General features: G+C 40.6%; 1 protein-coding gene across 6 annotated transcripts; it reads right to left on the reverse strand.

Annotated features, from left to right (window-relative positions):
• Positions 1–1,281: 1,281 nt before the first annotated feature.
• Positions 1,282–24,844, reverse strand: brwd1 (bromodomain and WD repeat domain containing 1). Of its 6 annotated transcripts, none has more exons than XM_020095074.2 (44): positions 24,597–24,844; positions 24,420–24,478; positions 24,272–24,301; positions 23,999–24,058; positions 22,429–22,579; positions 22,144–22,242; positions 20,836–20,996; positions 20,421–20,642; positions 19,150–19,250; positions 17,668–17,738; positions 16,736–16,836; positions 16,579–16,619; positions 16,379–16,480; positions 15,609–15,762; positions 15,378–15,512; positions 14,982–15,110; positions 14,628–14,776; positions 14,009–14,085; positions 13,577–13,822; positions 13,304–13,487; positions 12,584–12,674; positions 12,184–12,306; positions 11,994–12,064; positions 11,482–11,707; positions 11,264–11,380; positions 10,654–10,761; positions 10,346–10,470; positions 9,960–10,042; positions 9,573–9,684; positions 8,842–8,903; positions 8,552–8,707; positions 8,308–8,428; positions 8,032–8,157; positions 7,678–7,744; positions 7,321–7,371; positions 6,968–7,093; positions 6,720–6,872; positions 6,438–6,598; positions 5,709–5,881; positions 5,275–5,397; positions 4,944–5,135; positions 4,538–4,855; positions 4,020–4,142; positions 1,282–3,915 (listed from the first exon to the last, which is right to left on the reverse strand). In XM_020095074.2, exons 1-44 carry the CDS (start codon positions 24,631–24,633, stop codon positions 2,444–2,446), a joined length of 6,789 nt encoding a protein of 2,262 aa, XP_019950633.2. In that variant the 5' UTR covers positions 24,634–24,844; the 3' UTR covers positions 1,282–2,443. The 6 variants fall into 6 exon arrangements, with proteins under 6 accessions (XP_019950633.2, XP_069390312.1, XP_069390310.1 ...); XM_069534211.1 differs by having other exon boundaries at positions 6,968–7,096; positions 8,552–8,704; positions 24,597–24,831; XM_069534209.1 differs by having other exon boundaries at positions 6,720–6,890; positions 6,968–7,096; positions 8,552–8,704; positions 24,597–24,831.
• Between the last annotated feature and the right edge of the window lie 667 nt (positions 24,845–25,511).

A 25,511-nucleotide genomic window follows, 5' to 3' on the forward strand; every position in this document is an offset into this window, starting at 1 on the left:
ATAAATATATATATTAACAATTATCGATGAACTTCGTTCCATGAAAACATATTGTGAGTATATAGTATCACACACGAACTGCAATTTTTTATTGAGTAAAGAAAGCATCATTGCGAACTGTACAATTCAGATCCGTCGAAAGTGCGAGTAAGTATCGATATGAAAACATGACGTCATCACGCCGACGCGACGCTTGGCCGCCGGGTTTTAAATGACTTTTATTGTGAAGGTTTTTTTCTTTTTTTAGAAGCCCTTCAAGATAAAAGCAGGCAAGTTTGGTGCTGACTCAAAACACTGAATTTAATCTTAATAATTCATATCTCCGTATTCATATCATTCACACTATAGCATCTTATTTATGTTTAATATTTATACATATACATATAAGATGTGCAAAAATATATTTCAAATAGTGATAAACAGAAGACCAAAATTATCAGAAGACTAAATTACTTATTTCAGGTATTTCTCAGCCACTCTGCAAATTCATATAGTTTTTTTTCACACAAATAAATACTTGTATATGTTGTGTGCAATAGAGACAATCTCTTTGAGTTGTTTAATTAGAAGCTGATAAATTGCTGATAAATTACTAAATTATTATTAAAGTTACTGATCTTTCAAATCAGTAACCAGTTTTGTCTTGAAATATTGAATGCTTGACTACATTTGTTTTAGTATATATATATATATATATATATATATATATACTTTTCTGAAATATAACAAAAACATAAAATACAGAAAGTCCTCAATGCCACAAAATATTTAAAGGGCCATTTGGCCATGAAGCAAAAACAAATTGCAGGTAAGATGATTGCTACCTCCAAAATCAAATTCCTTTTCAGCAAGCAACCATAAGCTCCTTTTTAAATGACACATGTATATCATTATACTTCTTACTCTACTTCTTTACCACTAGAAAAAATTAACTGATTAAGATCTAATTGTTGTGAAGTCCAAACTTAGATTTAATCAATTGTGGATTTAAGGTGGAACAGCAATGGGTTCACACAGTAAAACTAAGTACGTTTTGTGACAAACTAGAATAACCACCATGCGACTGTTTGCCTCCACCAAACAGTGCAGTCTCAGTCTACATAAATTCTTTTCCCACACTTATATGAGGTCTCCTTGAGCTCTGACCCCTGAGATGTAATTAGTAATAATTGAGTCCAAGTAAATGTTGGCACCGAATTTGAAAGAATAGTGTAAACCTGCAGGAGAACAGTGGATCATGCTCACGATGGCAATGCATAAGATGAAGTCAGACACAGAATACACCTTGAAATGATGTCTTTATTAATAGGAGGAATAACTCAGTTCATTGCACTCCACAACCACATTGCATTAATAGTTTTCCTGTGAAATCGGTTTATTAAAGGTGTAGTACGAAAAACATTAAGCAAAACTGTCAAAGCAACTATTTAGAAACCTCCCCATAAACAAAACTAAACCAAGTGACTGGCAAAAATGTTTTAAGACAACTCTGAAAAAGAATTTAATACTGAAAATAGGTAACACAGGACAATAAAAAGTCTTCCCAATATGAGAAATCACAATATTTTGCAGTGAGTACTTTTGGTTACTTGTACTTGGCAAAACGTACCAATTTGTGACATATGGCAAGACAATGCAGTTAAATGTAAAAAAAAACAACAAAAAAAACTCAAATTTAAATAAAGGTTTTGCTACTGACTGAGCTAACCTTTCAGACGATGTCAATCTCAATCACATATTTACACCTATTCACTAGAATAAAACACAAAATTAATGAAAAAAATGAAATGTATGGGGGGAAAACATACTAGTTCATTTGGCTCATATAAAAAAAAAATTACAGTCAAGCATTAAGTGTTTGTGGATTTACAAAGGAGTGCTGTAGTCTTAATTCTGAACTCGATTTTGTTTTTGTCCCAGTGAGTGTGCTTCGACATCTGCCGACCTGGAATCGTCTCTTAACCTTACGTTAGCTCGAAAAACAACTGCATGTCTGAGACTACAGTAAACTTAGTTGACCCCTGAGTTTCTAATGCAAAACTAGTGTATGAAATACCTCATTACAGTGTATCTTAGTGCAAGCCAGCAATATGCTTGATTAAACAGAGGTATATTAGATAGCACCCAAGCTGACAAAGATCCCCCAGAATGGTAACTCTGCTGGCCAAAATTACAACAAGCAGTATGAGAGGTGGCGTTCAGCTCTGCATCCTTGTGAAAACCAGCAGATCAAATGCTTGAATTTGTATTACATCTATAAACATGATTTTTTTTTCATAGAAAATATAAATATCCCTGAATGAAACAGATTCACAGCATTTTCTCTCGAGGACTCCAGTGCTACTACCATAACATGGCCATCAAGTGTCTTTAAGGTCTCCAGTTAATGTCCTTTTTCTGTCTCTCCTCCTCGACAGCCCGTTGTTTCCAGCCGCTACGTCCTTCATTCGCTGTCGTGGTAATTTACCGTCCGCTTCCCCCGGTTGCGGGTGTTTACACGCGTTTTCCGTTGGGGTTTGCTGCATGAGTCATCACTGTACTCCTCCTCTTCCTCCTCCTCGGAGGCAGCTCGTTGCCGGCGCTGCCTCAGCTGGCGGCTGGCACTCCTCCCACCGATCCCAGACTGTCTGTGACTTCTCCTCTTTGGACTGCTGTGGGACCCTGAGCTGGCAAATGAGTTTTCAGAGGCTGAAGACGACTGCTCGCTTTCTGAATCAGAACTGTGGTTGCTGCTGCTGTAGCTTTTTTTTTGTTTGTGTTTTGGCTGCCTCACTTTCTTTTCCGTCTTTGAATGACTGACATCCTCCTCCTCACCGGAATCAGACTGGGAAGAGGTGTCCTCCTTGTTGCTGTTGCCATCCCCTTGGTTGGATTCCCTTTTGGGACGCTTTGAGGAGCCTGACCTGCTATTTTTATTGTTCTTGGACACTGGCTCCTTCTTTACCTTCACCTCCCCGTCTTCTTCGGAGTCTGAAGTGTAAATACGTTTTCTCTTGGAAGACGGTTGATTCCTGGTTTCACTGGGAGACGTTCTCTTTGACTCTCTCGTATTACTCCTGTCTTCCCTCAAAGCTCTCGCAGTTTTGTTGCTGTTCCTCTGTTTACTCTGGCTTGCAGAAGCAGAATCTTCCTCGGACAGAGAGTTGTCACTGATGTATTTCTTTTTTGGCAGGGTTCTGAGATTCCGCCGTCGATTTGACGTGCTATCTGAATTTTCGGACTCCTCTTCTGATGAGCCGGTGGAGCGTTTCCTTCTCGACTTCCTCTTGGGTTTGTATTCCTGCTCAGAACTCTCTGAGGCCGAGGTGTCATCGCGAGGCCGTTTAGAATTGCTCTGGTTTCGTGGCGATCTCTTCGTCTTTGTTTTAAACTCAGATTCCTCACTGGAGTGATTGCTTTCTTCATCTTTTTTCAGTTTTTTCTTGCGGGGGTTGGATCTCTTTGGAGAATCACTGAGTTCATCTGATTCTGCACCATTCAGTTTATTAGTTGAGGCAGATTTTTGTTTATCTTGGCTTTTTGATGGTGTAAGTTTACTCTTTTTCTTGTCCTTGTGAATTGCTCCTTCCACATTTCTTCCATTTTGGTGTGGATGTTTCTGCAAACTGTGGTTTTTGTCCTCTTCATCTGAGCTTACAGGAGGTTTGTGTCGCGTGGTCCTGGATACAGTGTCCTCTACCTCCTCTTCCTCCTCCTCCTCCTCTTCCTCGTCCTCGTCCTCCTCCTCCTCACTTGTTATCCTCTTTTTCCTGGCTGGAGTAGCTGCTGTGCTTCTTGAAGGTCTCCGAGCAACCGCTGTCTCTTCCTCATCCTCCTCAGCTTCTCGAGAACTCTCCTCTGCAGTCTCCTCCTGCTCAGAGTTGCTGTCAGATTTGTGATGTTTTCCACTGTGTCCGTTCACGTGGGACAAAGTATCTGCAGAGAAAAAGTGAAAACAATCCAACCCATTAGAGAAACTTTGACATGAAGTGGCAACTAGATATCAAAATGTAAACATGACAGATGAGGATATTTCTCACCATTTCCCTTTGCTTTAGCAGCTTGTCTCGGTTTGTTGGATCTTGTGTTGCCGTTCTGCTGATTCTGGGAGGAGGATGAAGCTTCGCTCTCGTTTCCATCCAATTCTTTTGTATTCCGAGAAGCTGTAAAACAGAATGAGAGCAGAACTGAGCAAATATGTATCATATAAATTGCTTAAATTATAAAAATGGGAATAGAATGTTTATATTTTCAAAATCTGAGAACACGCAAAGAAGTAAAGCTAATGTAGACATTTCATGCACGCAGAGGAGCAGCGTGAGCACTAGGAGAAGAGCTGAAGTTGGAGTGCAGGGAATTTGTCCCAGCAAACCCTGCACAAGCAGGAGTCCATCATGAAATCGTCCACAGTTTTTATCCGCAGGGATTTGAGGGACAGCATAACAAAATCTGAACATGAAATTAATAACTTCCCCTCAAACTCTTAAATAAAGATAAAAACTGATATTCAAGAACTTAAATGTCCATTCTAACACATATTATAGGTACATTTGCTTACCCCGTGTTGACGGCTTTCCGTCTGAATCTGAGCTGCTCTGGATCACTGCGGGGCGTTTGCCGGCCCGGGATGCAGGGCGGAGGCGGCTGCTGCTCCTTCTCGGCTTCTCCTCCTCTTCATCATCTTCCTCTGATGCTTCAAGGAGTTTCATCTTATTCACAGCCGCCCTCGCCGTCTTTCTCTTGAGTGACCCACGGACTGAGATTTCCTCGTCCTCGTCCTCCCTGTCCCAGCCCTGGGACATGGACATGTCCCGGTGGTGACGTCTCTCCCTGCGAGACGACCTGCTGCTGTGACCATTCATCTCCGCTCTGTCCTCTGAAAACAAGCCATGAAAATGGATGTGAAATGTGTAGCTGTGACTCACATTGCTTTAGATGCACAAGTGTCTATCTTAAGCATTTACCTGTCCGTTTCCTGTCCGCAGCAGCACTGTTTCTGGTCAGACGTGTACTCCTGCTGTTTTTACTCCTGCTGGGGTAGCGATGACCTGAAGACTGGGAGGACACTTCTCCATCCTCACTCTTCTCACCTTCACTGTCAAACTCCTCCTCTTCTTCATCGTCATCTTCCTCCTCTTCACTGTCGCTCTTGGCAGCTGGAAATAACATCATATTTACAGGGTTAATCACTAAAATACACTTTAACTTCACATGTTGCATAATTATCTACTTGAATTTTCTGTGAACACAAGGTGTAGCATTTGATTTGGATTTCAACCTGGAGAAACGTCTGACCTTTTTTCCTCTGTTTGGCGCAGTTGCTCCTCGTAACTCTTGCTTTATGTCTGCGTTGATGGTGCCTTGAGGAATCGGGATGTTTTTTCTGTGAACCGCTCAGCTCACTCTCACTGTCAGACTCTGAAGTGGAAAAACATTGAATCATGTCAGTTATAGCCCATGAGCTCTCAGTCTTGTCACTCTCTTCTTAACAGTATTAAGTTTGGGGACAGAAGTTTCAAAAGCGCATCTCCAGAGCTGAGTTTCGTAAGACTCCACTGTATTTCCACTATATCGCACGTCACAAACTAAATGTGGTAGTGTGGTGGAGGTGGGTAAAACTGACCACATAGGATCAGGTCACCTGAAAAAACAAACAGGGCACAGAATCTTGCACTTTCAGTAATATCCTATAATTTAAGTGCATGTATAACACAAAGTCTTATTTGTACCTGGTGTTGATGAAGCAGCTTTGGAGCCGGAGTCGTCCTCTGAGGAGCTGTGACCTGAGCTGCTGCTTCGACTCCTCCTGGCTCGCTCAGAAACAGACACTTTGGCTGAGGTAGATTTGGTCACTGACGTCATCTCGACTTTTACCTGAGTTTTGACTGCACCTTTCTTTTGACTTTAGAAAAGAAGAATTCATTTATTTTTAATCAGGCAGTGTCATGGAGAAGAAATTAACATTAAAGCCTGACTGGTCTGACGCAGACTGTATATTAAGATGAACGACATGGTAGCACTGGGCTGCAATGCATGGCATAAATCCCATCACCTACATGTTGGAAGATGGCACACATACCAAACTACAAAGTCAAAGTACATGGCGAATAATTTTGTCTCCAAGATGTCTCTGTCTTCGTCTCGGTAGTTTATCCAGAGTGACAACATTTCATTACTGTGCAGACTCGGCACCCGTATCTAGGATATTTTGGCTTCATGTTTGTACAACAGGAGAAAGTGGATCTATCTTTACATACAGTATGTGATCTGACACCTAAGCAATTAAACTGATAACTTTTAAGTATTTGTGCTGTCTTTGAAACTGTACATTGGATAAAAAGTTACAACAAAGTACTAGATTTGTACCTACAACGTTCACAGTGGATAGTAGATATTATATCCCCGACCGACTCATTTCTTAAGCAGTTACGATGAGCAAAGGCACAACTCAAACAGACCTTGTTGTGGCGGAGGACTGATCCTGTTGCTGCATCTTCTTACGGAATCTCTGACTGCGGCGGAGCCTATCACTGCTCTTCACAGCAGTTTTGTACTCAGATATGATTGTTCTGATTTGCTCCTCGAAGAAGGCAGAGAGCCGCAGGGTCATACTGTAAATCTACGGCAGAAAATGAATAGAAGAGATTGAGACAAACTAAAATAGAAACATAAACATTTAAATATAAAAGAACAGCTGTAGTAGAAGATGACATGATGTCACCCTGTAATTACTGCCCTACCTTGGAGCGTTTATTGGGTGTGTAGGCTTTAGCATTAGCAAATATTAGCCGGGTGTCTTTGCAAAGCTCTATGGGGTTTTCATAGTGATCTTCTTCCAGGGTCCTTTTCACAGAGCCAAAGTCCATTGGTGTATCAATAATATCATGGTAGTCCTGCATACACAATTTAGACTTAAAACAAACACTAAATGTGAACACTGTTGTGAACTCTGTGAATAGCATGACTGCAATGTGCTGTGTTGACTCACTGGATAGTTCTCAGGATCCACAGGCTTCCTGAATGGTTCAGAGTCCTCACACTGGAATATGTAGTTGAGCAGACTCTTGCACTGTTCTTTCCAGGCATCTCTGTCCGGCACCACCTCTACAGAGCGCTGCTGAAGTAGGCAAATAAGAGAGGAGGTCATCATGACAAGTAAAACATACTGATCTGTTGCTGCTGAATCATTAAAAGTCAATCTGCCAACAAACTGTTATCTCCTTTTCCTTATACATATACTATGAACTTAGACCAATTAATACCAATGACACATATATATATATATATATATATACACAAACACACACACACATACATACAATATTCAGTATTTCTTTTTACCTGACGCAGTCGGTGTCCAGCTGAGGTTCCTGGTGCTTCTGTATCCTCATCCTGTGGACGGTAACAAAATGTAAGATACTGACCTGCTACTTTCATTTTCTACTGGTGTGCAAATGTTGATAAACTGTCTAAAAATGACAAACAACCATTTGAACATGCAGTTCATCTGTGTTTCAAGCTAAATCACCCAAATCACAACAGACTCTTTGTGTACTTATACCTCTGTTTGCTTGTCAAACTAATATCTAGCTATTTGACTAGTTCAGAAATTTCACCAATATGTGATATAAAGCACATAAAAAATATATAAAAAGTCATTGCATGTAATATTGTAGTTGTTGAATTCGGTAGACTTACCTCTTCATCATCATCCATCTCTTCAACAGCGTTGTAAATCTCCATGATATCTGTGCAGCTTGGATCACTGCGAAAATAAGATTATTATTTCAGAATTATTGATCTCAGAATGAATAGATAGCTGGATTTTTAGCATTCTATATAATGCTACAGATATTTTCTGACTGGGAGGGGCACTTGTTCTCACTGGCATGGCATCCCACCAGGCAGGTACAGTTGTAGGGGAAACACTGGACATGTTCAATAATGTTCATTTACATTACAAATTCTGATTCTATGATGCAAATGATCGTTTTAATTAGAATGTGATACATTTTTTTTCAACTAACACCAGCTAAGAGAAGAAGAACTTACTTGACAAATTTCTGGAGGACATTTGTGATGATTTTTGCAGAGTGGGCAATCTTGCTCCTTGGCTCATTGAAAGTGCGGGCATTGTGTGCAATATACCTGGCATCCCAAATTAATGCTGAGAGGCGTCTGTGGACGGATGTGAATAAATATACTGAGTAGCACAAAATATGATGTATGCAAAAATAAATCAGATCAAGAGTACAAATAATTTTCAATAATTCACTCTGAACAGCTTAGCATTAACAGATATGCAGAAGACAGACTGGAGGGACTGACCTGTAGAATCTGTTCAAGAGTCGCAATTTGATGGTTCCCAGATCAGTAGGATAGGCGATCACGGTGCAGTAGGTGGGATACTGGACCAGGTCCACGGGACCAGAGAAAGGAGCTGCAATCTCTGTAACAGACACACAATGCAGATGGGAAGAAAAACTTAAAATAAACCCAAAGATCCCCTGATGTGAGAAAATGACAGAAAATAGACTGAACAAACTTAACAAGTGTCTGTATGTATACAAACCAACGGTGATGAGCTGGTCAATGGCTGCGATGATGCGTTCACACTCGTCGTTCCTGCTCCTCTCCCCCCACTCCCCTGGCAGAGGCTTGTACATCAGCTCACTCATCTCATCTGGTGTCACAGGGATACCACCTCCTTCAGTCTCTGGCTGCTCTGCTGCACAGGAGAGACAACCCCCTTCATAGTATCAGTGAAACATCATTATATCTTATAAAGACTGTATAAAACATAATAAGTACAGTACTTCTGTATGTGGTGGATGTGACTGGAAGTACAGTGGTTTTAATTACCATTATCTGGAATAGGTTCCACATCCCAGGGACTCAGTTTCTCATTTTCTCCATTGTCCCAGCTGGGAGGGAACACAAACATTATTGTAAGACAGTTTGTCACAGTCAGCTATCAAATCTACAACACTGACAAATAATATCATATCATATTGATTATAATGATTTAACTTATAATGAACTTTATTTATAATAATATAAAATATATTAATGATGTGGCCTGTCTGGTCTCAATAACTGTTCCACAGTTTCAGGTCTTTAACAGCAAAGGCCAAGTCACCATTAGTACCACCTTTTCAAAAATGTTATTTATTAAAAACTAGTAAACATCATATACAATCAGTAACAAGATATTTGTTTCATAAAAAAAGATAATTATTCCAAAGCTCAGACAAATGATATTCTGAACACAGTATAAAAAAAACAACATAATCCTCGTTCAATGTGAATGTCGACACTGTAACGCCTGTTAATGACCACTGGAGGGCAGATAGTGTAGTCATAACCGATTAGCTATTGGCTACAAACAATAAGCTTAACAAATTAAAACCTAAAATCTAACATGAACTATGTTTTCTGAAATGTTTGGTTTGCCTTTGCATTTACTTTTTTTCGGTCATAGCTGCAGTCTTGAGAGGCAGAAAACCCCAAACTATCTGTTTCTTCAGAAGGCCTGTAGTGTCTTACAGCTAAGTGACAGTTTCCCTGTCCTGACAATGTTTAGGTTTTCCCACCTGACTTTGAAACACTGGAAGAGACTGTCAGGATATTCATGCTGGTACGGCTCCTGACACTCAATGGTCCCAAACCACCAGGCATCGTCTATTACTGAACGAAACCTGTCTCCTGCAACAGAGAGAATTAACATAAGTGTGAAGTTTCATGAAAAAGTTTTTCTGTGTATATTCATGTACGTAAATCAGATACATGGAGGAAAGTATTGGACATTAAAAACAAAACTTCAGCCATTAGGGATCTCTAAATCAAAACATTAACATTAAGCTGGCCTAGCTGGATGATATCTTGAAGCAGCATGGGATCATGGGAGTTGCTGTCTTCACCACCAATGAAATCTACCTGATACGATTCAATAACATCTCGAACAAGGTGCATAAACTTACGTGGTTGCCAGTTCCGACGCATCGCCTCGTCATAACTTTGCCTCAAAACAAGGAAATCTATAACATCGGGCATGTCGTGGTACCTGTTGGAGAAATTCATTTTAATGGGAAAGTGCAAACAGTCTTTGTTTTTGTGAAACTGAAGCTCCATCATGTTGAGTAAGACACAACCATTTTACAAAAGAGCAGCATCAGAAATTTAGCTGGCATTTCAACAAAAAACATATTTTGGTTGCAGAGAGCTCATTATCTTCATCATTAGAGCGACTCAACCCACACATTCTAAATGGACTGGTGATCTTTGTGTATGTACATACAGCTCATACAAGACAAAGACAAATGCAGGTTAATATGTAACGTGTGAGCCAGTTAAGGAAGCTGCTTACTTGACAGAAAAAGACTTGTCTGTGATTTTGCCAGTGCCGTGGTCGATGAGAGTCAACTTCAGGCAGCAAAGTGTTGGAGGGCAGACTTCATATTTGATCCCTGTGATCTTCACAAACTCTTGGTCCTAGAAAACATACAGCATGGTTTCCATTCATTTCCTAGACTTCTACTTGTGTTGATGAGATCAAACTTTTTATGATCACTCAAAAAGCTCAAAAAACACAATTAAGTGTGCAGCTACAAATACGTTTTCCAAACTCTTGTACCAGTAATGTTTGACTTTTCTTCTAATTGTCTCTCATCTTACCCGCAGCTCCATTTTCTTCCAGGGCTGTTTGTCTAAGTTGATGGGGTACAGTTCACTCCGACTCACTGCCTCAACATATGCCTCATGTCCCTGCCGAAAGTAGATCACCTGAAGGACAGAGAGAGACTCAGAGCTTAGGATGCTACTGAAACACAGCATGACAAGCATGAAAAATGTTTTTACTTTGTATTTCTACAGGATAACGATGATGCCCTGCTACGACCACCAGAGAAACATACAAAAGTATTTAGACCACATGTGTGGCTTTATATATTTAAGAACAATGATATAATAATATTGTTTCTGAAGTCTGCTGACTTAAATATCATCTGAAAGAGATTTATGAAAAATAGTTCCTTCCATTTTGTTTATGGTTCATTTCTTGGGTGTGCGAATGCAATGATTTTTAGTCTCACGGTTTTTCAAATTAAGATTTGATCTCGTTGTAATAAGGAGCATGATTACCTGCCGAGAGTCAGTTATGACTGGAAAAGTAATTATTTATATATGAGAGGATGTGAAGGATTGAAATAAATCTCATAACAAATACAAATTTTGTACTATCAAATGAAAGAAATGTAAAAACACAGATTCTAATATTAGCATATACCTCATCTCCCATTTGGGGAACAAACGGAGACTTCCTGGGAATGACATCAGTGATCCATGGTGAAGGTCTGAACTCATTGGACACTTCTCTGTTGATGGATGGTCTGGCCTTCTGACGCTGATTGGAGAACAAAGATGGAAAATTAGTTGATTTATTATTATCCAGTATTTCTACGATGGGATAATCTAAAGCACAGTGACAAGTGTCTGACAACTCACCCGCGGTGCCTTGTTCTTTGCTTTCTTGGCCTTCTCCTTGATTTTCTTCTCAGGATTCTCCTCCTCATCACTCTGCTGCTTCTCCTCCTCTTCCTCGTTCTCTTCCTCATCCTCTTCAGAGGTGCTGAGTCTGCGCCGCACTCGTTTCCGTGACGACAAGGGGGTAGAGGGCTGCAGATTGATACCGGCGTCTGCCGTCCAGTCAGAGTACTCACTGGATGAGTGGCTATCCAATCAAAAGCAGTTGTGATTAACATTTAACATTTTAAACAAGGATGAAAACAGGCTGTAAAAAACATGTTTAGGTAACTTGTTTAAACTTGTTCGGGGTACCAGATGAATGGAGATGACACAAAGGAATAGCAACTTTTAACATCAAAATGATAACCAACTGTTTATAATAGACATTTTTGTGATTGGAAAACCTTTACTCTAGTGCTCTAAACAAGTTTAAACAAATGCTTAGAACTACTTCCCAATACTTTGTGATCTGTTTCTATACAACTTTATACCTTGAGCTGTCACTGTTCCATTCCTCCTCATCATTGGAGGACTCCAGGTCACTCCCATCCAAATCATTGTCCTGAACATATTCAAAACAAAAAAACAAATTGCTTTACAAATGAGAAAAGCAAATAGAGACCTTGTGTACTTTTAAATGACCTTGTCCTTAAAGGTACAGTAAAGTGGAAGATATGGCACCTCAGAGTGAAGGTCTGAGCTTGGGGTTTCCTCTCCCTCTTCACAAGACAACTCAAGTAATTCCATCGAGTCACTGCGGCCGTGGGCACGCTTTGTATTGGAGGTCTCCTCGTCTGAATCATCCTGATTAGACAGATGGGACAGAGCAAAGATTTGTACTGAAAGAGTTGTGAACTGGAAAAAAAACTGAAATCTCTGATAAAGAACTAATACAAAGAACAATAAATAAACCACATATACACAGTCTCTCACTCACTGACTCTCTCATCAGTCCAACACAGTATGTCATGTTGATAAATGCAAGTTACTGCACAATAAATTTCACAAAGTTGGGGAACACAAATCTTTAAAAAAAATTTAATAAAAAATTCCTTCATAAGTAAAGGAACAAGAAACCTACCCGACAGCTGCTGTAGATAATTCGCCTCTTCTTTGCGTTGTACTGAGCCACCTCCTCATCTCCTTTAGCTGTTCGGATGTACTCCTGGTCCCTGAAAAACAATTTCCATAATGTTTCAAATTAAAGAGAAACAGCCCCAAGACTGAGAGAATTATCAGTGCTATAAAATGTTAAATGTAAACTACATTCTGAAGCATATTTAGCCACAGGGATCTGACAGCTGGTGTTCGTACGATGTCTTCTTCATGCACAATTCAAAAGAAATAATAGTTGATCTTTAGTCTGTTGGGGTCAACCAGGCTAAGTTCACTTTCTTCTTCTTTAATTTCTTTTATGTGTAATGAAGGACTTGTGAAAATAATGTCTTGATCAAACTCAACCAAGTTATTAAAATTATCTTATCTTATCTACAATATATATTATATTATATATATAATATTTTTTTTCATCAAAGTCCAATAATTATTCTGAGAATAAAGGACAATGTTAAATTCTTTCTCAGCCCATACCACATCGGTCCACCAAGTTTCAGTTTTTTTGCATAATCTTACAAACTATCAAAAAGACAGAGAAAACGAAAACATAACCTCCTTGGCGGAGGTAAAAGTGATTTGTCTTCTGTGTGAACAGCATCCCCTTGGAAATAAAATTGAATGAGTCATATACATCATATCTCAAGTTATGGCTGATGAAAAACAGAAAATACTGCAGGTCTCATACCTGTAGCTGCTAGTTGCCAGTTCAGGCACCACCACCCTGCGTCTCCAGGCCTGCAGGTCCCTCTCGGTGGCTATCTGGCTACGAGGAGCATTCTGGTGCATCTGCCGGACGCCTTCCACCTGTCCGCTGCGGCGCAGACCCACATTTGGTGGCGACTGCACATCTGCTCGATCATTCACAGACACTAAAATTTTAAAATAATCATATTATCATTCAGTGGGCTCACCACATCAACACAGTAATATAATTCCAGCTCTGGTGCTGTATTGATACCTCTGCGTGGCGTGCTTGGTGCTGGTGCGAAGGCTGCACCCTGTGCCTCAGCTTGCCCCTCCGGTCCTGCTCCAGCAGGCAGCACTGCTTCTGTCCCAACCTGCGACTGACGGTCCTGTCGCTCCCTGAGCTGTTGCTCCCTGAGCTGTCGGATGGCTTCATCCAGAAGGCTGCTGCGTCTTATCGTAACCTCCTCGTGCTCTGCCGTCTGCTGGCTGATCACCTGCTCCACCACCTCGCCATCGCCTATACAGAGCGAAACGAGGAGAGGACTTCATAATGGACATATACTTATAGCGGGTTGTTTAAAGAGGCTGGAAAGAGGCTGAATAAATCTAGTCTGACAGATAAAGCAGTGAAATCGGACTGGACTTGTGCATAAAATGTACATTGTTGTCTAAATTTTAGAAATGAATTCAAAGAAGGTCTTACTGGTGGCTACATATCCCAGCTGAGGAACCAGGTGTTCAGCAGCAATGTTCTCCCGCCCCGGAACAAGACGCTGATACCTGATGTGAGAAAATAAATCAAAACATTGATCAGTTAAAGATACATTTTAAATGGAAGACAACTATTCAATGCCTATACTGATGCTGCTATTATGTATTTACATAACAATTGCAAGTAAAACAGGGACAATAAGACTAGAAAACAATAAAAACAAGTGAAGATTATAATTAAACTGCTCTAACCTACCAAGTGCCACAAAACGTTCAACAGATAAACATTAAAACTCAGGTGAAAGATAATTTCTCAGTTATTCTGCTGTGAAACACAATGTTTTTCTTATTATGTCCAACACTTCCCTAACCCCTTTCAAAGTAAAAGCACTCCATTTATTATCCATTTACTTGTATTAGAGGAAATGCAGTAGATTTAACAGACATCCAACACACAGCTGGTCTGCAGCGCAACCGCAGCCAGTGAGTCCAGAGCGGGGATCGACCAGTGTGCGATCACTGGCCTAGAGTGTCAAAAACCTGCACGGACTAATCTTTCAAGGGATGGAGACTGTACAGCTGCTGTTTAATTGAAAGAGGGCCATGTCTACCTTGGAGGATGGGGGTTTCCATCCACATCCACCAGGAAGGGAGGGGGCATGAGATGGGGAGCCTGCTGAGTCTGTTCATCCAACACAAAGCCGTTGGCATCTCGGATCAGCGGTCTATAGTCTGTGTGGAAGAACACCTGGTCTGGAAGCTGTGGTGAGAGCAGGAGAGAGGATGGATAAGACACACACACATACACACACAAAGACACACACATACACAGGTCCGGTATGTTGGTATACTGTACTGAGAGCTTACAGAGTGTTAAATAATGTTTTATCAATCTGTAAAATCTTTGGTTTTTACCTGGCAGTAAGGACAAATCATTTGTATAAAGATTTAATGTGCATTCTTGCCTTCTCATATGGCTTGGAGCTTCCGAAGCCAAAGATGAGCAGATGGCCATGAGAGTCTGTGCAGGCAAAGCGTTGGCCATCGGGAGTGAATTTGCAGTCGAACACAGCTCCATGACCTTGGCCTTCAATCTGGATAAGAAAAACAAAATCACCCAAGGTACAGAAACTCGACACATAAAGGAGTTTTTCCACAGGAGCTCAAATTAATTTTCTTTAACTGTAGGAGGTTTAGGAATGGTTCACACAATGCGTCCTTGCATACTTTTTACCTGAAGAACCAAAAAGTGCAATTTTCAAAAATCTGTTTCCGCTTCCTCTCAGTCTGATTGATGCATTTGTCATGTTGCGTATCTCTGTGTGTCTCTGATCTGAATCGAGTGATGAGCGTCAGTATACCATGTTGAAGTAGTGCTGTGTGTTTGTCCCTCGCAGCAGATCCCATATAAAGACATTCCCATCGTGACCGGCAGATAGGATGATCCTGGGGTCAAAAGGATGCGGCTCTAGCACAAACACCTCGGCCTCATGGCCCTGTAAACACACTTCAAGTTAGTCCCTGGTTTGTGGGGGTTAAATCCACTACACTCAGCATTTTATTAAGAGAAACTCAACATTGTGCACAATTACTTTGAGGATATGTAGCAGCTGTCCTGTGTAGGAGTTCCACACTTTGAGGAGATGGTTGTTAACGGCTGTGATGACTGTATTGTCATGGCGATCCCACGCTACCATGGTGACTTTGGGTTTGAAGTAACTTTCCTCTTCATTCATTGCTTCAGCACTGTGAGAAAAAAAAATCCAGTTGGAAAATACACATACTACAACTATACATGACCTAGTGTTTTCTCTTTCAGTTTACTAAAGGTGATGAACTGGTTCATTTATGCTTGAAAAAAGAAGGAAGCAAAGAACTAAACCCGTGTGATGCTGAAGATTTTCTTCTCCAATGAAACAGAAATCTTTTTATAACTGACTTGTTCTTTGAAAATGTAGACAAACTGAATTTAACACATGAAAATGTACTGAAACTGTTGAGGAAAAATGTGAAGTGTTTTTGTTATTAAAGCCATCGTCAGACATGAACTCCAAAGAATTGGGTGTGGACTTTCTCTCCAGACTTGAACAACGCAGTAGGAGATTCTCCGCTCAGACGCGTTCACAAACGCAACAAATCTGTCAACTGAATAAATAAAAAAACTCCTGCAAATGGATTTCGTTGCTGACATCAGCACCTGGTTCACTTGGACACTGACAGCTCTTTGAGGCGGCCGAGACAGCAATTAGATTCACGCCATATAATTAATCTTCCTCATTGAGCAATTACTGCACACACGACAGAAGCTTTTGCACCAAGATGAGATCAATTTCATCAACATTGCTTTAAAGTTGTTCCTTACCCTGGAAGAGTGGCGGACATGTTGAGCAAGAGGCACCTCCACTGCTGCCGCTGATGGAGCTTCCAGATCCGTGCTGTTCCATCACGACTTCCGCTCACAAACCTGAGACAGGACAGTGACTTTAACTGTTACATCCAATTCACTTTTAACTACTATGATAAATAAATAAAGCAATTGAATATACAGTCATGTTATCTTACCTTTCACCTGAGTGGCAAAACTGGATGCTATCAACTTTGTCCTGCAGAGAGACGACAGAAATAATGAGAACGATCATTAATTTTGTTACTGCTGAATTTACATTTTTGGTTGGTGCCATGTGCAGCCTCAGAAATATAAACATTAATTCGCACTTACTGTGTGCTCATGGAGCTCTGATATCTTTTCTGGACTCCCGCTTCCCAAGTAGTATATTCTGATGACATCATCAGTACTTCCTGTTGCTAAGAATATCCCACCTGAGAAAAGAAGAAAAAAGTTTTTAAGCCAAAATGTTAACAGTGTGCATCTATATAATTATATGCTACCTAGGTGATAATAATGAGAACTATGCAATCACATCAATTTTTTTCAGACATGAACTCCAGAGAATGTCTGGACAATTGGGTCTAGACTGTCTCCAGATTTGCCATTCACACACCACACAGCAAAGCAGCAGGAGATTCTGCAGCTTGACATGTACACAACGACACAAATCTCCAGAGAAGGGGGGGTGCAGCAGGGAGGACGCCATGTATACATTCTGCTGCAGAAATCACATGTTTTTGTTTATAGCACATCAACAACTGTTTCACCAAAAGTGCGCTCAATATCTTTGTCTGTGATGTCTAACACATATGGCACTGCTTTTTCATCCTGGGATATTTGTATTATTTTTTAGTCAAACTTAATACAAACATAATCAACATATCCACCCACTTGTGTTGAATCATTATTAACCTTTATTCATACTTGAAATTCATTGAGGGACGCCTCATTAAAAATGAAGTCGAGTGACAGGATACAATAAAATCCAGATAAATCATGAATAAATAAATCCCGAGAATCTCTTTCTGTTTTCTCACATAAACTCACGCAGACATCATCCTGAGTTTTTACTGGGGGCCTTGAAGGAGAAACTCTGGAGAAAGTCCAGAGCCTCTCACTCGGATTTGCGTTCTCACATACAGCCCCTCTAGAGATAGTCTGGAGATTATGTGCAGTTCAGTGCATGTCTGAAAGCAGCTTAAATAACATTTATACAGGTCGGTTCAACACAAAGCAACAGATAATATAAAATGACTAATTACCTGGACTGAATGAGGAGCAAACTGTCTGAACTCCTGGCCTCGGCCGCTCAGTAAATTTGTGAGGCCGATCACTTTAAGAAGAGCAGAGAAAAAAGACACAAAAAAACCAATGTTAAGATTCGATTCATCCTTCAACCGAACTATCAAGTGATGATTCATCTAATCTAACTAGCATTCTAACATCAGGATGACAGATGTGAATGCAGTCAGGTCAGGTCAAACGTCTCATTAGATAAAGCTCATTCATATACTTTGAGGTGAACAAAAGTCATTGTATCCATTTAGTCCAAGTCTCTCTTCATTTTTTTATACTTTTACCTAGTTGTGTTCTGTATAAGTAAGGTTTTCTACTTAGTTTAATAAGACAAAGCTGCAGTGTTGGAGCAGAGAAAACTGTCAACTCAGTTTGGCTTGTCTCCCAGTGTTTGCCGTGGGCCTGCTGCAGATTGCAACTGGGAGAGCTTCCATTTTTACTTGACTGTGTACAGCGGGTCATCGACTACCTTTTCTAAGCAGACACTGCAGGGGCCACACTTTCAAATAAAAAATGTATTCAGGACTAATAAGCCAGTTATTGTCCCACTTTAAAATTAAGTTGAAATCAGTGGGAAATCCAAATTATTAAATACAAACTGAGGCCTAACCCAAAAAAACTGACATACTTCTGTCTAGCAGGCAGTTCACTGAGGAGTTATGATTAATTCTGTGATTCTGTAAATATAATAGCTGATCACAGTCCTGATTGACAAGAAATATTAATCGACTTTAACTGGTTATAATACCATCATGCAGCTTCGTGATTGGTGAATTGAGTTTGTCCCTGTTCTTGCCTGAAGGTAAAACACAAGCTGCATTCCATTCAAAAGACTGGAATCTTCTGTCAACTTCATCTATCAGACTAATGCTGCTCAGTGCACAACCAGCTCTACAGGCAGAGCCTTAAAACATTGAAGCCTGGATATCTTATCATACTGGTTTGATTTGAGGTATGTAGATACTCGTCTGTATGCCTCCTCAGGATGAGCCGATTATCATTTAAAAAAATGTTTTTTTCTGAATTGAGGAGTAAACATTCAATGTGAAGCGTTAAAGAATGAACATTTCCACTTGTTCAAGCAGTCGATGTTGACTAGCAGCTGTGCCACTGGTCTTCTCTCGGGAGAAAAGCTAACAACAATTTGACCTCCTCCCCCAAATGATCATAAGGAAGCTCTGTGCACAGCTAAACAAAAAGAATTTACCCATTTGAAAAAGTAAAAAAGGCCAAAAATCTGTATGTGTCACTTAAAATTGATACTGTGGTGAATCAGCACAAATTTGTCAATGTTCGGGATGGGAAAAAAAGGCTAGATACTCTAAACAATTTGTGCAGAGTGGAGGGGAAACATTTTACAGATTATACATTTTATAATATTATAACTATGACAGAATTTTTGTGAGTGAAAAGCTCTGAAAGGGAAACTGTTAACAAGCAGCACTCACCTGAAGTTGATGTTGTTGACGTCCCATTGCCAGAAGCAGACAGTAGCATCTGTTCCAGTGGACAGCATGTAACGTTTTGAGCCCTTTGCAAACGGTGAGAACTGAAAACACAAAACATTCACAGATCAGACATCTGAATCTGCAGACATGTGTATTAACTCTGTATGCAGTCACATATTAACGCTATCCAAGTAAGGCCAAAATCTTGACTTTGAGGCAACATTAGGAATAGCAAGGTTCAATTTTGTTTTCTGGTGTTCATAACACATGAATAATTCCACAATTGTCAGGTCCTCTGGATCTGAATAACTATTTTCTGGCAACAAACAAAGAACAATAATTTTACACTTGGCTGGGGCAGAAGTTGTCATAGCAATAAGAGGATGACGTGAGGGCTGATGGAAACAGATGCTTCAAATAAAACAAGAACGTGCCAGACTTGATACAGACTCTTCTACTTTTATTTCATTCTGTATAAATGCAGTAATAACATGTTCATTCTAAGTGTCTGAGGCCTCTATTCAATTAAAAACTACATCATACAGCATATAAAGTTAATTAATCAAAATAAATCCTGTCGTGTGGAAAGCAGAAGAAGATGCATAACATCCCAAAGATAAAAATACTGTTATCGTATGTGAATTTGCAGAATCTGTAAGCGAGGGACAAGATTTTGGGGCATGAACCTTATTGGTTTTGACGAATCACATTGAGGCCCACTTTTAAACAGATGCAGATACATTCCATGTGGGAAAACAAAAGAGGGGGAACACATTGACCAAACGGTATCAGCTATTGGTTTTTTAAATCAAATTCATATGTAGATAGCTGTCAATAGAGATAGCCAAAATGCCACCTGGATCCCTGTTTGTGTTTAAAAGTGTTCGAATCATGAGGTAAAAGAAACTAGTCGAACTGTAAACAGTGTATCCAGCAAACAGAAGATGGATTCTTGTGAGGCCCCAAAATATTTTATCTTATCCATATAATAATTTTTGTTCTTTATCGGCTTAGGACTAGTTGATGTACATATACACTAAGTTAGCATTTCTTTAAACTTAAACTTCAGTGAAAATATATCTAGTAGGACCTAAGAATACTTAACTTTTGTGTTAAGAGGTGGAGCACGATAAAGGTACCTCACAGTAAAAATTTAGACCATAAATACTTTAAATAGTATTCATGAACCTTGCATCAGTACAGAAAAAAAGCTCCCTTTTTCTTTCATAATGCAGCCTCTAATATTATTAGCATGACAGAGATTATTTCACCTGAAGGGAGGTAATGGATCCACTGTGCCCCTGCAGCACAGCCACAGGAGCACAGGTACGAAGGCACCACACACGGATGGTCTTGTCACAGCTTCCTGCAGCGATTAGTGTGTTTTCATAATTAACCGCCAAGTCTGTGATTTCTGCAGAGTGTCCTCGCAATGTTGAATGAAGCCTTCCATCAAACGAAGACCAAATCTTCACCAAACAGTCATCTGAGCCCTGATGAACAAAAAAAACCCCACATTTTACTTAGATAATTACTTAATAATAGATCCAATATTAAATATGCTGTTTAAAAACTAATTTCAGTGTTAAATTTGTTAAATAAAACTGAATTTATTGAAGTGCCGTGATGTTGAGTATGGGGTTTATTTTTGAGTGGGGGAAATGTGCCCAAAATACTCCATCTTACAGTGAAGATCCTGAGACCAGTGCGATCAAATGCGATACAGTACACTGCAGACAGATGGCCCAGGATCCGCCTATGCAGCCGCATGTGCTCATAGTTGCTGACAGGATTGATGGAACTGAAGCGCTGTGCTCCTGTCAGCTCTCTCCCTCGATGCACCTCCACTGTTGATTATAAGAAGCCAGTCATCAGTAGAGAGATAAAAATACAGAACTACAGTGCAACTACTATCAGCAGAAATAGAGTGGGATATATTTACTCTGATGTGGGCAGGAATAAAGGGGGCGTTATAATAACTGGATGGAATGAAAAATGGAAATGCAACAAATACAAAGTAAATGCATTGTTTATTAATAAACAATTTGCCTCTCTCTATACAGCACAAAATACATTTTTGTTTTTTAGGCTAGTTCCTCTTTCTTAGTCACTTTCTTCATGTCTACTTTTCATACTACTTTTTTTTTCTTGTCAGTTAATAAATTTGACAGTCAGAGTACAAACCTCCATCCATAATACAAACCCAACATATAAACAATAACTATATCCCTGCTCCTCTGAAGTGGGGTGCATCTGGTTTGTATCTGTTACCATGGGAAACCACAAAATATCAGAGAAACATGAAAACCATCCATGTTTTTTTCAGCTTTTCCTTCTCACTGCCTCAAGCTGAATTTGTTTTCAGAAAGTACTGAGGCCCATTTGTGCACCATCTCTAAGTTCTAAATTGTAGCTTCAACTTCAAAATCACATTTAATAAAAAAGTATCCAAAATGTGCCAATTGCATGTATTACTTCCCTTGAGGTCTAAAATAAAAGGCACTGTTGCAAACAGGTTTAACAAGAATCTCTGCTACGGTGTGCAGGAGAGAAATGCCTGCAATGGAAAACCTGAAGAATTGGGCATTGTGTGTGCGTGTGTGTGCGTGCGTGTGTGTGCGTGTGTGTGTGTGTGTGTGTGTGTGTGTGTGTGTGTGTGTGTATCTCTAAATTAAATAATGATTTATGCTCGCAATAGCTGTTAATAGCAATAAAGACTGCATGTATAACAGGCAGCATCTTAGCCATTCAATCTGGCTAAGTCATAGCAGTGCATCACACTGATGTTTGGCAAATAAAGCCTGGAAGCTGGAGAGTAAAGCCCAATGCATTACACAGTGGGCACATTACCCAGTTCTTCAATGACTTGTCATCACACAGCACATGCATGGTTGGTTAGTAGGGAGAAACATTTAAAGCATTGCCAGTTCATATCATACCTAGTGCATGTGTCTGCTTTGTCCATTTTATCACATAAGAGAGGACCAGACGTACCTAAGTGTGGAGGATTCTTGCAGTACAAAGGCCTCTCTGGTGGTCTGCCCCGGTGAAGGGCTGCATATGATGAAGCTTTAAACCGCACACGTTCGCAGTCTGAAAAACAAAACACAAAGTTGATTCAGGTCATTTCCAGCTGCATGTGGTGAACGCATTGTGGCAACGGCACACACCAATAAACTTAGCAAACCGTTACATTATATGAGACAGTCATAGTACAGAGAAAAAATTTGAAAAAATATTCTGCCTCCAGAAATACTTAAAAATTTGAAGAGTGTATACCTTTTGGGGTCCTAAGCATCGACTGCTTTCCGGACCCCAGGAGAGAGTGTACACCTGGGACACATGATGGCACCTCTTTGTCGAGAACTGGTCCAATCTGCTTACATATCTGTAGCAAATGATCTGGTGCAATGTGTCTATTGGCTGCAACCTGTCAGAGCAAACAGAGACAGAGCCGTGATGTGACACTGGACGCAGATGCCTGCTAAAATTAACTGATCGAAAGAAAATGGATAATGGATTATCAAACATCCTTGTAAATGCAAGTATTTGCTGCTCTTCTTTGTTTTGGCTGACTGTGAACTGTCGATGTTTTGATTTTAGATTGTCGGTCAGACAAGATAAGCAATGCAAAGGTGCAATCTTGGGCTCTCAGACATTGTAGTTGCCATATTTTACTGACATTTATATTTAGTGAGCAACAAATAAAGACTGCGAGCAGATTAATCAACAATGAAAATGGATATTTATCCTAATGCTGATAGAAGTCTTAAGTAAAATTGTATGTATTTGATGCAATGTAAGGCTCAGGTTGCAAGAATCATCTTCAGCTTAGATTATTCTAATTTTAAGAAAACCCTTCACACATCATGGGGGAAAAAACAGCGTGGTAAATTATTGAATATAATTTAGCTGACGCTTATCCAAAGCAACTTCAAATAACTGCAATCAACCATGAGGGTACAAACCCAGAACAGCAAGAATCATGTAAGTACATAAGCTTCAAAAAAGTTAATGACAATATCTCTTCAATGATGAGTCTCAGCCAGTCAAGTTTATAAACAAATCATATGTCCAGATCGTACGAAATTCAACACAGCACGCACTTCCTTGGGTCCTTAACAATACACAAGTGTGAGGCGACGAGATGACCGATTCTTGAGATGTGCGAGCCACAGAAAGAGATGTTGAGAATTATCAGAAAGACATTTTGTTGTTCATCAGGTGTTTATCATTCTCTGAACCTGAGGAAGATTTCAAGAGCAATAATCAAAACTACTTCTGTGATCAAGCTGACGATAAGCAGAGCATCATCTGACTGTATAAGTATAATGACTCCTATGTGCAGCTGACACTTTCAGGAGTTTCATGGGAGCTGCAGTTCTGTGCAGCTCGTCTGACACAGTGTGATGTGCTCCTGTCCTCAGGGGCGTGGCTTCATATGCAAAACTTCCTCTCTCCGCGGACCAATCGCAGCGCCGGTCACATGAACAACAACGCGGAGACAGCGCAGCTCGGCCTCTGATTGGCCAGCCGAGCCGTCCCCTAAGCAAGCGAGCAGCCCGATCTACCCACCCGATCTGCAGCAGAGTCCGAGCTAAAAAATATTAAACCCCGACTTCATAAACCGCTGTCTGAGCCGACATGTCGGCCCCTTGTCTGGCAACCAGACCGGGCGAGAAGGAGCCGGGACGCCCCTCCACCACCCAGAGCCCCGGACACGAGACGGTGGAGCCGCAGGAGGAAGAACAAAGAGCGTAAACAAGCACGGGTCGCATGCACACACACGGTCCCCCCAGTCACAAGACAATAACAAGTGAATTAAACAAGAGATGAAGTTTAATCTCACCACATCTTCATATGTTCTCGGGTGCTCGTTTCCAAGCCAGTCAAGTCTTCCGGGCAAGAGCTGCGGAAAACAAGTTCATGTTAATTTGTGTGTGTGTGAAACAAGAGAAAAGAGCAGCAGGTTCGCGTTGAGCTAGTGAGAAACACCGGGTGATGTCAAACGAGTGAGACGTCCGGATGTATGAAAAAGTCCACAGGCAAGTTTTATGTCCACACTGGCTCGACACGTACGGGCAGCTAGCAAGACAACCAGCAGCACGGCGGGGATACACACCTGATGTTCCTCCAATTCACTCGCCAGGACCTGCGGAGGATAAACAGACACCATCGATAACCACACCGGCTTCTATTAACGAGCTCCATTATTAACTAGCTAGTCAACTTAGGTGCACAGACAACACAGCCGAAGCACGCCAGCTCACCTCCGCCGCTCTCCGACACGGACCCGTTGTCAGGAAACGAGAGATCAGGTAGTAGAGCTCTGAAAGGGAACATGGAGGAAAATATCAACCGTGAGAAAAATCCCGTCAGTTTTACCACGAGCCGTCCGTATCGTAGTAAACGGAGCTACCAGATGGGGTTTACTTCTTGCGGCTTACCCGACTCAAGGAGCGAAGTGTTCCGATTTTTGGCCATTGAACCGGCCGTGATTGTTTGGAGAGGAGGAACAATATGTTATTCTTCACTTTGTGCCTACACTGAATTGGATATGTGTATTTAATTTCGGCTACGCGGCTCTGACCCCCCTCCACGGTTGCTCCCGCTCTCTATTCAGCCTGTTCGCAGTCGCCATTGGAAGGATGAGGCCTCCGCGAGTCGACTTACTTCCGCCACAGCGGAGGAACACAGGAAAGGGGGGGTGGGGAGGAGCGCCCTCTCAACAAAAGACGCAAGTAGTGCGTCCAGCTGGCAGCCCCGAGACATCGGTGTTATTAGCAGGGCGACGCCTCACGCTGATAGCACTCACAATACACTTCACGAACACATGTGCAATAATAAAAACATAAAACATTACACACAACCCTGTAAATCAACGGCCGCCCCCCCCCCCCGGTTTATCTACCAAGGTCGTGAGTCCTGCACATGACGTCATAGGCGAGGGCTGCCAAATGTTCTTTATCAATATCGTCTCATACATTTCTGCTGTATCGATGTTGTTGATTGACACATTTTGCTATGATAGTTTAGTTTCAAAAAAATAAGACCAGTCCTCTCTGGTGAATAATAATCATCATAATGACAATTATATATATTATTATATTCAAATTATGCTTAAATTATAACTATATGATAGATAGATAGATAGATTATCTATATTTAATATAATATTTATGTAATCATATGCACCAGAAGTTACAGAACGCATTCATTTTTGTTCCAGGTGTAGTTACATGTCTCAGTGATCCTGAATATAAATCTAATTTATGACTTTGACTCATTCATCAACTGAACAAACTCGTGACGTTCTTTCTTCAATAGAATTTAAATTAGAAAAGTTGTTTTTCTTCAACTTT

This window comes from Paralichthys olivaceus, chromosome 11 (genome assembly GCF_024713975.1).
Source record: "Paralichthys olivaceus isolate ysfri-2021 chromosome 11, ASM2471397v2, whole genome shotgun sequence".
In the NCBI taxonomy this organism is placed as follows: domain Eukaryota; kingdom Metazoa; phylum Chordata; class Actinopteri; order Pleuronectiformes; family Paralichthyidae; genus Paralichthys; species Paralichthys olivaceus.

Excerpts from the sequence above, each read along its gene's own strand:
- brwd1 (XM_020095072.2), bottom strand. The coding sequence starts at position 24,633 with ATGGCCAAAAATCGGAACACTTCGCTCCTTGAGTCGG. Across the intron at positions 22,243-22,428 it reads GATGCTTAGGACCCCAAAAG|ACTGCGAACGTGTGCGGTTT; the intron begins GTATACACTCTT and ends TTTGTTTTTCAG. Across the intron at positions 7,745-8,031 it reads GTCCTCCAGAAATTTGTCAA|TGATCCAAGCTGCACAGATA; the intron begins GTAAGTTCTTCT and ends TTATTTTCGCAG.